The 12,738-nt window shown below is 36.4% G+C and overlaps 1 protein-coding gene across 2 annotated transcripts in view; it reads left to right on the top strand.

Moving 5' to 3' along the window:
• Positions 1-5,346: 5,346 nt before the first annotated feature.
• The window catches only part of slc4a11 (solute carrier family 4 member 11), a 131,227-nt gene continuing 123,835 nt past the window's right edge, over positions 5,347-12,738 (top strand). For both annotated transcript variants that reach the window (XM_059352896.1, XM_059352894.1), the window contains exon 1: positions 5,347-5,588. In XM_059352896.1, coding sequence (XP_059208879.1) covers positions 5,528-5,588 — 61 coding nt within the window. In that variant the 5' untranslated portion in view covers positions 5,347-5,527. The remainder of the gene's footprint in view (positions 5,589-12,738) is intronic.

Here is a 12,738-nt window from a genome sequence, read left to right as displayed (position 1 = left end):
CAGCTACAGTTCATGACCCAACAGGTGGAATACACTTCTTTTTATCAGCACTTTAATCACTAAAAACAGCTGCCCAAAGCAGTCGAAAAGTACACTGTGAGACCAATAAGAATTTACCAAAACAGTACATTTGTGGGCCAGAAAAACAAAACAATGAGCTGAAACAAACTATTAAAAAATACCCTGCAGAGCTGAGGGTGCAGGCAGAGTTGGGTAATAATTCTCTGTGGTTTCATCAGTACGAGTGACCCATTTTCACATGATACATTGAAAATGCATCTGCAAATAATTGATTATAATTGTTATATTTTTAATTAATATTATAGAGGCTGTTCAAAGAGAGATCATCCTCAGTTGTGCAATAAAAGATGCAAATTTGGAAAAACAGAATTTCAAAAAGATTTAACTTAAAGTAAAATTGTAACATTTATGTCTCTAAACATGAGAAACACACAGAAAAAAACATTTAATATTGGTAGAAATGTAAGATTATGCAGTGGGACTGACCCAGTCCTAATGTACATTAATGAAAGCACAGTCCTTGAACCCAGCTTTGATCAAATTGAACCAGCACAAAAATTAAGAGAAAGAGGGTGAACTTGTTGGGTGATCACTGTAACACATCAACCCACAGATAAAGTATTACATAACACTGCCACCATATGTTGGTGTTGATGTTGACGCGTGGGTAAGGCCGAGGGACAGCCACCTCCGCTGGTGGTGGATCCTGAGCCAGCTGACTGTGAAACCGCAGAGTAATAATGCCATCTGGAACAGCTGTCAGCCAAGGAATCTCGCTCTGGCTTATTAGGGAGAGCAGAGGAGCAGGGGGGGATTCTCTCCAGCTCAGAGAGAGGTGAAACACATGGAGGGGAGATGTGAAGCATTGATATGGCACAGAAATGAAAAGGAAATCACTGCAGGCAGGGAAGGAGGAATGCTAATCTGCTTCCAGGCATTAGTGAATTTCTTATAGTGCGAAAATATGGATTTCAGTCCCTTTTGGGTTCATGAGCTTTAGATGTCTGGTTTATGCTACGATTCAGTAACCTTTTGCCTTATTTAACCATCAGATAAAAAAGAATTGCCTGCTGAGGTGGTTTCTTATTAGATTTTAGACCATTTATATAATATAAGTTAATAGACTGTTTTTTTTTTTTGCACAGTGGTAAATACATACACATCCCAAACTTTGGGTTAGGGTTTAAAAAATGACAGTAAAGCCCTCATTTAAATATTTTTATACTTGTGTCAAGACAGTGTTTCAGTGTATACTCCTATAACAAATGACAAGTGACAAAAGGAAGTCACTCAAGGGTCTATAACTGAGTTTTTTCCTAGAGTCCTCAGCAGGGGTCATATGATGCCAACTTAATTATCTCCTTCCTGACCAACCGCTTGAACAAATATATTGGCACGTTAATTCATACCGATCAATCAGGTTTTATTCCCGACAGGTTTTCCTTCTCAAACACAAGGTGTTTGCTAAATTTGATGTATTCAACAAAGTTACCCCCACTCGGCCGTTATCTCACTAGATGCCCAGCAGGCTTCTGATATATATATATATACATCATTTTTATTTATTTATTTTTTCTTGATATGTATCCAGGTTGTGAGACTTGCTGCTCCCCTCTGGCTCGGGCCTCCTGGACTCAATCTCTGGCGCTTTTTCATATGAGCGAACATTTGGGGGCATTTGGTTGGACCAACATGTTTTTGTGCACATTTTCTTTTTACGTTAATGATTAAGTGGTGGCTGGCTGTCTGTTGGTTCTGTTTTGTTTGATCTGTTTTTTCACTTTTATTTATTTATTTATTTTTTTTGTTGGGTTTCTTCTATCTTTCTTGTATTGTATGTGTCTGTACATATATGTGCCAAAACTTTGCATAAATAAAATTTACAAAAAAACAAACAAAACTTAATTATCTCCTCAAACTCTTTCTGGAGAGGAAGACCATGTAGTTGAAGTCCAGAAAAATAAGTAAGTGGACCTTTCTTAACTTTCACACTGCTATATAGATATATACTTATCCAGTTAGCATCAAGCTAATTTGAGTTGCAATCTGGACTATACATACGACACATATATGCATTAGAAAATATATAAAAAGTAAATAAACAAAAAGTGCAGTGGAAAAATCATAATCAAAGGCATGGGAAAATTAGATTATTTGAAATTTGGACTTGAAAGTGGCTAATGTTGGGGTGCATGATGAGGTGGTCCTGGGTTTTTCTGACTGGAGGCACAAAAAACTGTTTCCTTGAGATCTAAGGGACCAACTGGGTTTATATTCTTCAAACATATCAAAAATATGTTTTTGCCTTTGGCTGTTATGTGATTCATAAACGAGAAGAAGCACTTTAAAATCTATTCTATAACTAACTCAGAGCTTGTGTAATGTCCTCGGCTGTCTTGATTCTCGTTATTGTAGCAGCAGCAGTCAAAAATGTTGTAGTTGTCTTTTTGAGAAGATCAAAAACAGTGCATTGCACACTGCTGGAGATGAAGGCATGAATAAGTTTCTCAAAATTTCACGTGGACATGAGACCACTGATTGTTGCTATTTTTAGATGATAAAAACCTGATTTTGTCATTACTGCAGTATTGCGATGTTGATGCAGCAGCTGGAGCTTCAATTTGAGTCCATTAAAACAAAAAGAGCTTTGATATTATTTTTTATTCCAAATTGTAAGAAAAATGAAAATGTTGCAGAGTGCAGCATGACTGCTATGATCAAAGTGCAGACTCCCGCCTACAGATACAAATAAATGTTTGATCATATAGTGTTCGCTACAACATTTGATATAACATTCGTTAAAGTGTGTGCTGTTTAAAGCACATCTACCTGGGGGTTCCTGGCATACAATATTTAAAGAACAACAGTGAGTATCCAAACTTACCTGCCACAGCCTCCCAGCTGATAACAGGAGATGCAGCTTGAAAACAGCATGATCTGGACAGCTGGCCTCCATAATAATGGATGGTTACATTGCAATATTAGTGCATTTTTAAAAAACAAAAATCACAGATGGTGAACATATGCTACTTACAGTATATACCTCATACAATACCTGGCTAATAATCTTGATTCTTTGGAAAATGTGGTATGTTTCCCACAAAGGATCATAAAACTACTTGCCTAAAGTTGTTGGTCCAACTCCAACTCCAACTCCAACTCTAGTAGTTGTAGTAGTACAATGTTCCAGTGTTACAGCTGCAGGCGAGTATCAGTTCTCCACAGTACAGGTGAAAAGGGGTCTGAAAGATGGCATCACCCAGATCGTTTCACAAGAAACTTCTGCAGCCCAGTCGGGTCCTATTTTACCCCTTCGAAGTATTCATATTTAATATCATATGAGGTTTTAATGTAGCTGCATTAGGCTTGATTTTGTTGTGCTCTTTTTTAATAGTTTGCTTAAAATAAACACAAAAGGCTTCATCTGTAGAAGTTTAACCATATAGTTATTACAAGTTGCATTATGTTTTTCCTTATTTGTCTTTGTAGTGGTTAAACCAGTTCTTTCCGATTGGAGTCAATGGCACTCACAAGGGGATGTAAAAGAAACTAGAAAATTTCCTCTGGGGAAATTCTGAAAGGGCCACGGGGGCTACTGCCGGTGTGTGTACACTATGATGAGATTCTTCAGAGATTGCAAACAATTAATACTAGTAATGTTATGATGCCATATTATATACAAGGAGCACACCTACAACAAGCATTCCTTTTCAAGTATTTATTTAGACAGCAACCTATGCCCTTCAACCTCAAAATGTGTGTGTGTGTGTGTGTGTGTGTGTGTGTATATATATATACATATATATATAAAATCTGGAGGAGCGTGCATGCGTGCGTGTATCTGTAACTGTAATCACATCAAAGGCAATCAGAGCAGAGCAATCAACAGAATTAACTGCAGCTGTCAATTTTTCCAGAACAGTGACAGCAGAGGTGGAATTTCCAGCCTCGAACAAAAAGCATTTTTGGCAAAACCATAATAACTATCATTGATCCCACTTCACTGTGAGCGTCCCGAGTTCTTCCTGAACAGCTATGTTTTTTGTGAAGAAAAATGAAGAAATAGCTTTGTAAGAGCAATCTGAAAAACTGTTAAATATGCTTTTCTACGTTTCTATGTATACATTATTTCTGTATAGTGGAATTTGTGGCCTGTAATAGTAATAGCACACCGATCCCGATCAAACCGCACATTTGATATATAATTTGTCCTGCAACTCTTCAAGTAGCGGGACGAAATTGTGTCCGGAAGAGGAAGAAGAAAAAATCCACAGTGTAACAATAGTGCTCGGGGCTTTTGCGATTGCCCCGTGGCCCTAATAAAACGGGTCACAAGATGATTAACAGGATATCACAGCAGACACAAAACTACTTCTACCAAACCAGACTTCAGACTTTCAGACTTTCTTCTCATATTTGCTCTTACTTTTTTGAGAAATCCAGAAATTATTTGCTTAGAAATTTTTGTTGAAATAATGAAAAATTGTCATAACTGGTTGAACAAGCAAGGAAGATTGGCAATTCTGACATTGCGTTTTATCTGGCGGTCACAAGTCAAAAAATATATTTACGGCCCTAATTCAGGTGGGCTTTGAATGTAAATAACGTGCTAGGGTGCTTTAAAACAATTATATAGAGCTTGTTTATCAAAAAAATGAAAGTGACAGGAGAGGATCCCAATTCCCAATTTATCATTGACTAAAAAAGATGTCTGATTTACCTTGATGTTTACAAATATGATTAAAAAACAACAACCTTTGAAGCATCAGTTTAATTTAGATTTATACAATTTTCTCCTAAGTCCATCAGAAGTCAGTGAGAGATTTTCTTCATGTGTTATATCCATATTTCACTTCTACAGTCAAATATAATGATAACAACAAAAATAGCTCATAAGAGTTTAATTTAGAACTGATATCTAGCCATTTTCCATGGTTTTCTTGGTAACTAAATGCATTATCAAGAAAACCATGGAAAATGGCTAGGTATCAACCCTTAAATGAAACTCTTATGAGCTATTTTGTTGTTAGCATTATATTTGTCCAAAAAAAAAGTACCTTTAGTTGTTTCAGGCATTAAAATGAAAAATAAATTGAAGAAAAAAAGGGTGGTCTAATAATTTTCTCCATGACTGTATACAGAGATGCGCAGCATCTGTATCTGGTGCAGGTGTCACTTCCAATGGAAACTATTCTCAAAGCATCCTCTCAGCTTGCTGTTACATTGGACACTTTGTGGCAGCTGATTTGTGATTTGGACAAATCAGTGGTCTCGTGCCTGGATCGAGCGGTGGGCGGGGTCGCTGGTTCAGGCACTCGGCGGGCGCGTGCTGTCAGTAACACCTGATGACCGTTGATTACTTGATGATACTATCGTGACTTTTTTCTTTTTTGTAAATGCAGCTACCGGACGAAAGCGAAACTTCTCTTATCCTCTGTTCCCTGTGAACTACTAAAGAAAAGCCGGTGAGAAGATATTCAGACGTTATCTGGACACCGGGGACGCTATGAAAACTGTTAAGAACGATGGAGAAGTGATGGGGGTGTCAGTTAACCGATTTACTAGAGGTAAGGAGCATTTAAGTTCTTCCTAACGTTTTTTCAACATGTAAACTGTACACTGTGACATGTATGGTTAATTTGAGTTTATAATGTGAGAACTGTATTTTTTTTTTCTCAATTCTGTCCAAAAATAATTCAATATTACTCTAACTGGTACCTGTCGTGGCATAACGGAAGGTATAAGTTAGCTAACTGCCTACAGAGTTAGCTAAACTGCATACTGTGCATATCGTCACCCTGTTAAAATAATCACCTAACTAATTTTTTCAAGTTTGGGAGGAAACACAAACAACTTTCAACCAAAAGTGTAACATATGAAATGTATTAATCATTTCACTCAAAAAGGATGTAACAAAGAATGGCTATTGGCATAGTAATAACACTGTGTGTAAATTATGTAACTTATGTTATGTTTATGGCAATTTTTTGAACATGCCTTTGTGACTTAAGCAAGATTTGGTAACACTTTATTTTGAAGGTGTCTACATAAGCGTCACACAAGCCTGTCAGAAACATGACATATCAGGGAAGTATCATGAGCATTAATGTTACTTCAAAGTGTCATTAATGTTCATGACACATCCCATGTAATGTTTATGACACGCTCATGTCACTCTTATGTAGACACCTTAGAGTAAAGTGTTACTAATATTAGTGTCAACAATAAAACACTGATAAACTAAACTGATAACTAAACAATCTCTTTATTTGCTGGGTTCTTATCTGATGCCTATGAATGTGGCAAATTGTCAAAGAAGAGATTATCTTATAGGGGTAAAATCACATGATCAGATCAACTCAGGATGTAGGCGATTTTACCATAGGTGGCCGGCATCATGAGAAGATTTAGGCAACAAAAACCCAATTTTGACAAAAAATGACTTAGGTGATTATTTTAACAGTGTGACTGTGTGTGTGAGAGAATGAGAAGGAGTAAGAGAGATAGAGAGATAAACACAGATGGAGAGAGAGAGTCTTCTTAATTAAATGGGACACACAAACGGCACCAGAGGAGGGCCAATTTACTAAAGGCGAAAATTAGGCAGAGTGGAAACAAGACTTGAGAAACAGCCTCCATTATGTAGTTTGAGTAGCTTAGCAGTGTTTTGGCCAATACATCCCAACTGTCACCGTCATTTATTAGCACTTTTAAGTACTGGAAATTGGTAGTCTACAAACAACTGTCTCAGACAGCAGATATGACAGACAAAGAGCAAATTGTTCAAAGTGAACATTTTATTACAGAATGTAAATAAAAATACAAAGGCAAATTGCAGATTTGAACGTCTTTGCATACCCTGTGGTTGGTTCACACATTTCTTAAAAGCATTGCACTGACATCCTTGCAGGCTGTCACCCAAGACATGTGTGATGTGCCAGGAGATATGTGAGGACTATAGTAGAATTCATTATATATGGATGGAGGAATGTTGAACACACAAGTAGAGTAAACAGTGTCACTGGTGCCAAAACACATGTAAACAAGCAGCTTTAAATTGAGCAAACAATGAAATGTGGCATCCTGAAAACGTCATGGTTTCCAGTGTTTGCAGGCTCACATTTACATTTTAGAGCCCCTTAGAACATATGAAACTGTAAAATAAGGGTTTATAGTAGATTATAATAATATATTAAGCAAGTGCAGTGTCTAATAGTATGCAGTGTCACCTTAATATAAGGTGACAAAAATACCGTATTGACACTGTAGAAGAGAGGTAATGAGAAGATCAAGTGCAAGTGCATCAAAAGATACAGATGTAAGTATGGATGAGTTGGACATCTATCTATATGTTTATCTAAAAATCTATAAAATAATACATTTTTATTTAAGTTTCTATATGTACCTGACAAACTGATTCTGTGTAGCAATCTGTGGCAAAATTATTAATCAGTTAATTATTACTGGCACAGAAAAGAACGATTTTCATAATCAATAAATCATTCAAGTTCAATCAGGTAATTATCAGTGTTTATAAGGCTAAAGAAGACATTTGAAGAGTGAAGGACATTTCAGTATTTTCTTTGATTAAATGCTAGGGTTGCTCATTTATGGCAAAAAATCATAATCATTATTATTTTAGTCATTATTGAGATCATGTTTATGTAACATGGTGACATGCATTTATTTAACTTAATACACATAAAAACATTGTATCAATACAATAAATGGAATATAAATATATATACATTCACATGAATGTATAAATACAAACAATTTAGATCAAAATAAAGTATCACAGAAACCTTTTTCATATATGACATAAAAACAGTCAGAAATACCTCAAACTGTAGACTTTTTTCCCTTTTACTACTTAGTTCCCGCATCAAAATGAAATCAAGGTGCTTGTAATTGGAACACTTTACAGAAAGGCACACTATTAGCCTTTTGGACCTTACTTTGCCTTATCTTGTATTTTTAATTGGATGTTGCAGTATAGAGGCTTTATAGTCCTGACTTCTTGCAAAGTTCAGAGCCTTGTTTAAAAAAAATCTGTATTCCTGTGACCTTGAATTTTCCCCGAACAAGTGCTTTTTTTTCTCTATATTGTCCAGTGTGTATTGTGTAACTGTGTGTCTTAACTAGGATTACCTCTTTTTTATATGCCATTTGGTTGGCACTTTCATCCTGAGCTCCTTGTGGACTTGAGAGTGCATACATGTTGTTTTGTTCCGGTGGGAGTAGAGCTTCTATCTCTGACGCTGTTAACGCCATGTTCTACATGTTGACCTACTCAGGAGAATACACCATGACCATGTTAGTACTGTACAGTACACATAAAAAATAGTGTAAGGTCAAACCATATGGGCTGTTAATGGTTCATTACATTTTTTAATGGAATTCGCTGTTAACTGATACTCTGTGCAGAACACAGTGCACCACAGTATCTTAACACTTATTACAGTAAAACCTGTGTGTAACTTGACTTTGACGTGTGCAGATACTATGACTCCTAAATATTGTATGTAATCGTAAAAAGGACACATTTTTAATGTTTCCCTCAGGGACTAGTAGTTCTAGAATGATTTGTATTTTTGTCCTGAAACATGCAGTACAGACTGAAGTGTGAAGTTGTGACTATCTCTGGTTTAGTATGCCCTACGGTCTAAACTATTGAATTACTGTTGAATCAGATTAATTAATTAGATGAATTAATACAAAAAACTTGGAGGAATATGTCTTTGCATGTGCGACATATAATTGATTAATCAAGAAAATAATTAGCAGATTCATATAAAAAATAATTATTAGTTGCATACCACAATTATTTAATTTTGTAGATGGTTTTTAATGAAAGGACACATTTGGCTCGGCATTTTGGAGTAACTCGGCAACATAATTGAACACTGAGGCCAGGAAATATTACAGGCATGTGCATTCACTGAGTTACAAAGAACCTTTTCATTTTTCAAAATGCTTTCCAACCTGAGAGAATCAAGTCTTACAAAATGTACCTTGGAAAAAACTGTTTTTCTGACTAAACTCACAATAGGGTATTAGCTCACCCAAGGTCCCTGACTATATTCACTATTAAATAATTTGTCCATATATATATATATATATATATATATATATATATATATATATATACACCTTACTGTACCTTCTCTACCTTCTCTGACCATCTTAAATAACAGTTAGTGGTGTGTTCATGGACTTGTGGGAATGGTGTTAATCGTTTGTCAAGTGTCATTCATTATTCGCTGTCTAGCGAGGCTGCTGTGGAATCAAGTAGCTACTGGTGAAGACATTAATCAATCAGCTCAGACACAGTGACTCACTTAGCTTCCTGCTCCCTCAGTCGCTTTTAGAAGCACTTTATTTGCCTTGTTAAACAAATACATCATGATGTCTGGGTTAAGCTGGTATAGGCATAATAAAAACTTTAGGTTTATACATGTGAAGGTGCACATAATATGACTTTGGGGATCTGAAGTAAAAAGTCAGTGTGAAATAATAAGAAGCAAATCGGTCATGTTTATGTTTATCTATCACTCTTTCTTAACTAAATAATTTAATAAACCTTTGAAATGTAAAAAATCAGAACCTAAAGCCATTTCAGCTTTAGCTTGGTTGTCTTGGCAGCACTGCAGAAATGCAAATGTAAACAGTTCACAAAGAAAGGAAAAAGACGGCCATCATCACACTCAAGGTGCTGCCACGAGATATTTGGTATTTTCATTTCATTAATGACCTCAACAATCAATCAATTGGATAAAAAATAATCATATTGTCTAGCTACACTAATAGCTAAATTAAGACAAGAATAACAGTTATTTTGTTAGCATAAAAAACCCCTGACCAATTAAAGACTGGGATGTTATTTGTGTTAGGACTTGGATAAAACAGTCCTTTAAAACTTTAACAAGATTTCCTGAATTGTTTTCCTGGCTCAAAATGGGTAAAACATAACATCTGTATCTTCATCAGCTATTGGTCAATTTTTTTGTTTTAAACACCAGTATAGACTCTGTCCAAAATGTAATTTATAGCATATACAGCTCCAGTTCCAAAAAGAAGTTTGGATGCTGTTTAAACTGTAAAAAATGCACAACGTATCAAATTCAGAATTCATAATGTATTTTCACAAACCCAGAAGTTTGGATGTAGGCAAAAGGTTGGGATTAGACCAAATGAATGACTGTAAGGCCAAAATGCATGTATGAGGCTTCATTTAAAAGGTACATTTTATAGTTTCTACAGTCGTGCTTGTTAAGCATGTGGCTAAAACACAGGTAAAACTACCTCAGTTTAAAAAACCTGTTCTACTGGTTACAGTACAGTGTTCATTTAATTGGCTGTGACTGTTCACTAAGTACACTAAGGAGTACCTGGGGGGTATTACTCAAATCTACTATACCATTCTTTCAGGCCATTTAATGTTCCAAATCTGAACAACTAATTCATATGTCTACTGCAGTAGTTGTCTTGGTTGATGTGCTGCAGTGACTCACTGTCAGCTCATACAGTGTTGGACTGGTAGCACAGTACATACTGACAAACGAGAACAGGCGCAGCAGGATCCCACACATACAGCCGACAGCAGAGACATTGAAATGAACTGAAGAGTAACTGACACTTCAGGTCACCTTGGTCCTTAGAGTGAATGTCAACCTGTTAATAAAAAATCATTCACTAGTCTGCTGTATCTGGAGAAGTTACCTTTTAAATTCACAATGTCAATAGGATGAAGTAAATCTGCTTGTGTTAAATCAAGAGTCACTTTGTTGGTCCCGAATCAGTTTTAAATGCAGGGCTTGAAGACCTCTAGCACGGTGCCCGAAATCCGGCTCGGGACTTTTTTGGTGTTTTTTTTAATTTTAAAATTTTAATCATGTTTAAAAACACACACACACACACACACACACATCAACACTTACTGGGGATTTCCACCAGGCGCGGAACAACTCCGCCGCTGTTTTGCTCGTTCCTCTGCCTGCCATCAGTTCCGACCGGGCGCGTAACGGCAGCGTAGCGAGCCAGCCATATACACGCGAGATAACGAGAACACGTTATAATCTTGAACGTACGGGGGACCGCGAGATCCCGTGATAAACTGTTTTTAAAGTATACAACAACAACAAACAGCTTACTTTGCTTCTCCAACGTGGAAGATCTGTTGACCTGACCATCTGTCCTTATAAAAACAATATGTTATGCCATAAATGATTGTATGCTGTTCCACTTCAACAATCTCGTCGTCCATGTCTCCAATCCTCTGAGACCCTTTGATTGATTGATTGCTGATCTGGTGCCCGCAGTCAAGACGTAATGTTGATGTGAAGTAGTTTTAGGCTGCATGAACTGCGTATTGTTTTATTTTGAAAGGAGCACAGTTTTTGACAGGATTTTGTATTTTGATCCCGTAAACGATTTCAGTCAATGCAAGAATGTCAACACGACTATAAAATACTCTTTTGGTTTGCCGTGACAAGTCAGTGCAGGAGCTTATTGTTTCACTAAGTCAGAAGCCCCATCACTCTTCAAAGCAACTAGAAGGAACCTTGTGGGCAAAAGCAGAAGTGTTTCCATTTTGCTGGTGCTCTATTACTGTCTTTTTAGCTCTTTTTTTTGTTGTTCTTCTGTCAATTATTAACTTTTTGCCCTTGCTGGTCCTCCCCCTATGTCAGCCGTAACCACAAAATATATTGTAAAAAGTAGGCTTTGCTAAAGAAAGGTCTCCTCCTGCTTCCTTTGACTGGCTGATGTACTACCCACTGGCCAACTCTCCTACAGAAGTGTAAACAAATTGCTGAATTTCCAGTGAAATAATACAAAAGATTTAACCTGGAGACAACATTAAGAAGAACTGTATAGAAACAGCCAATCTTCCAGCTGATGTAGGTCCTATACAGTTGAGGCATCAGCATTAAATTAAGTCGGTTTCATTTCTTGCTAACAGCTTATTGTAGTTGTCTAAAGAAATGTAAGAAGGTATATTTTACATCAGTGTCCTGGTTCTTAAGTTAATGTGGTTCCTGACAAGGCATTGTGCATTGAGTTGGTTATTTGCAGATTAAAATCTATGTTAAGGTTTTTACATGATCAACATGTAGTCTGATTGGCTTCACACTGTAATGTAATTATCATGTAAGTATTTTTGAAATGAGGACATTAGAAAATGTATCTATTTGCTTGTTCCAGCCTGGCTTATGTGAGGATTTTCTGTTTCCCTCTTTTTTGTATTGTTATAAACTGTTAATTTTTGCGTTTTGGACTGATGGCAAGACATTTGAAGCTGTCAACATGCATTCTGGAGATTTTCAGTTATCTGACTATGTACAAGATGATTAATCGATAAAGTAATTTGCAGAATAATTAGTTGCACCCAGACACGTTAATCCTTTAGCAACAATTTGGGATATTGCAAAAAGTATAGTCTTTTTTTCTTTCTTTTTTTACATTACTGCTCAAATATACATGATTCCAGCGTTATTTAAATGGCCCTTAAGTATGTCATAAAAAAATAAAAGTATAAATTATCATGTTGTTAGTAGTGGTTTACGAAACTAGCACACTGACAAATGATTTGGGGTCCAATTTCAGAGTGTCAACATGAGCAAGGAGCATTTTGTTTGAATCTGTGTGTGTTCGTGTGTGGTTTCATGACAGACGCATTTTGTTATTCTCCTTGGCAAGCGGCACTTGGCCAGCATC

This window comes from Centropristis striata, chromosome 16 (genome assembly GCF_030273125.1).
Source record: "Centropristis striata isolate RG_2023a ecotype Rhode Island chromosome 16, C.striata_1.0, whole genome shotgun sequence".
Taxonomy (NCBI): domain Eukaryota; kingdom Metazoa; phylum Chordata; class Actinopteri; order Perciformes; family Serranidae; genus Centropristis; species Centropristis striata.
The sequence above is the reverse complement of the archived record's forward strand: the minus strand, read 5'-3'. Positions and strand labels throughout refer to the sequence as shown.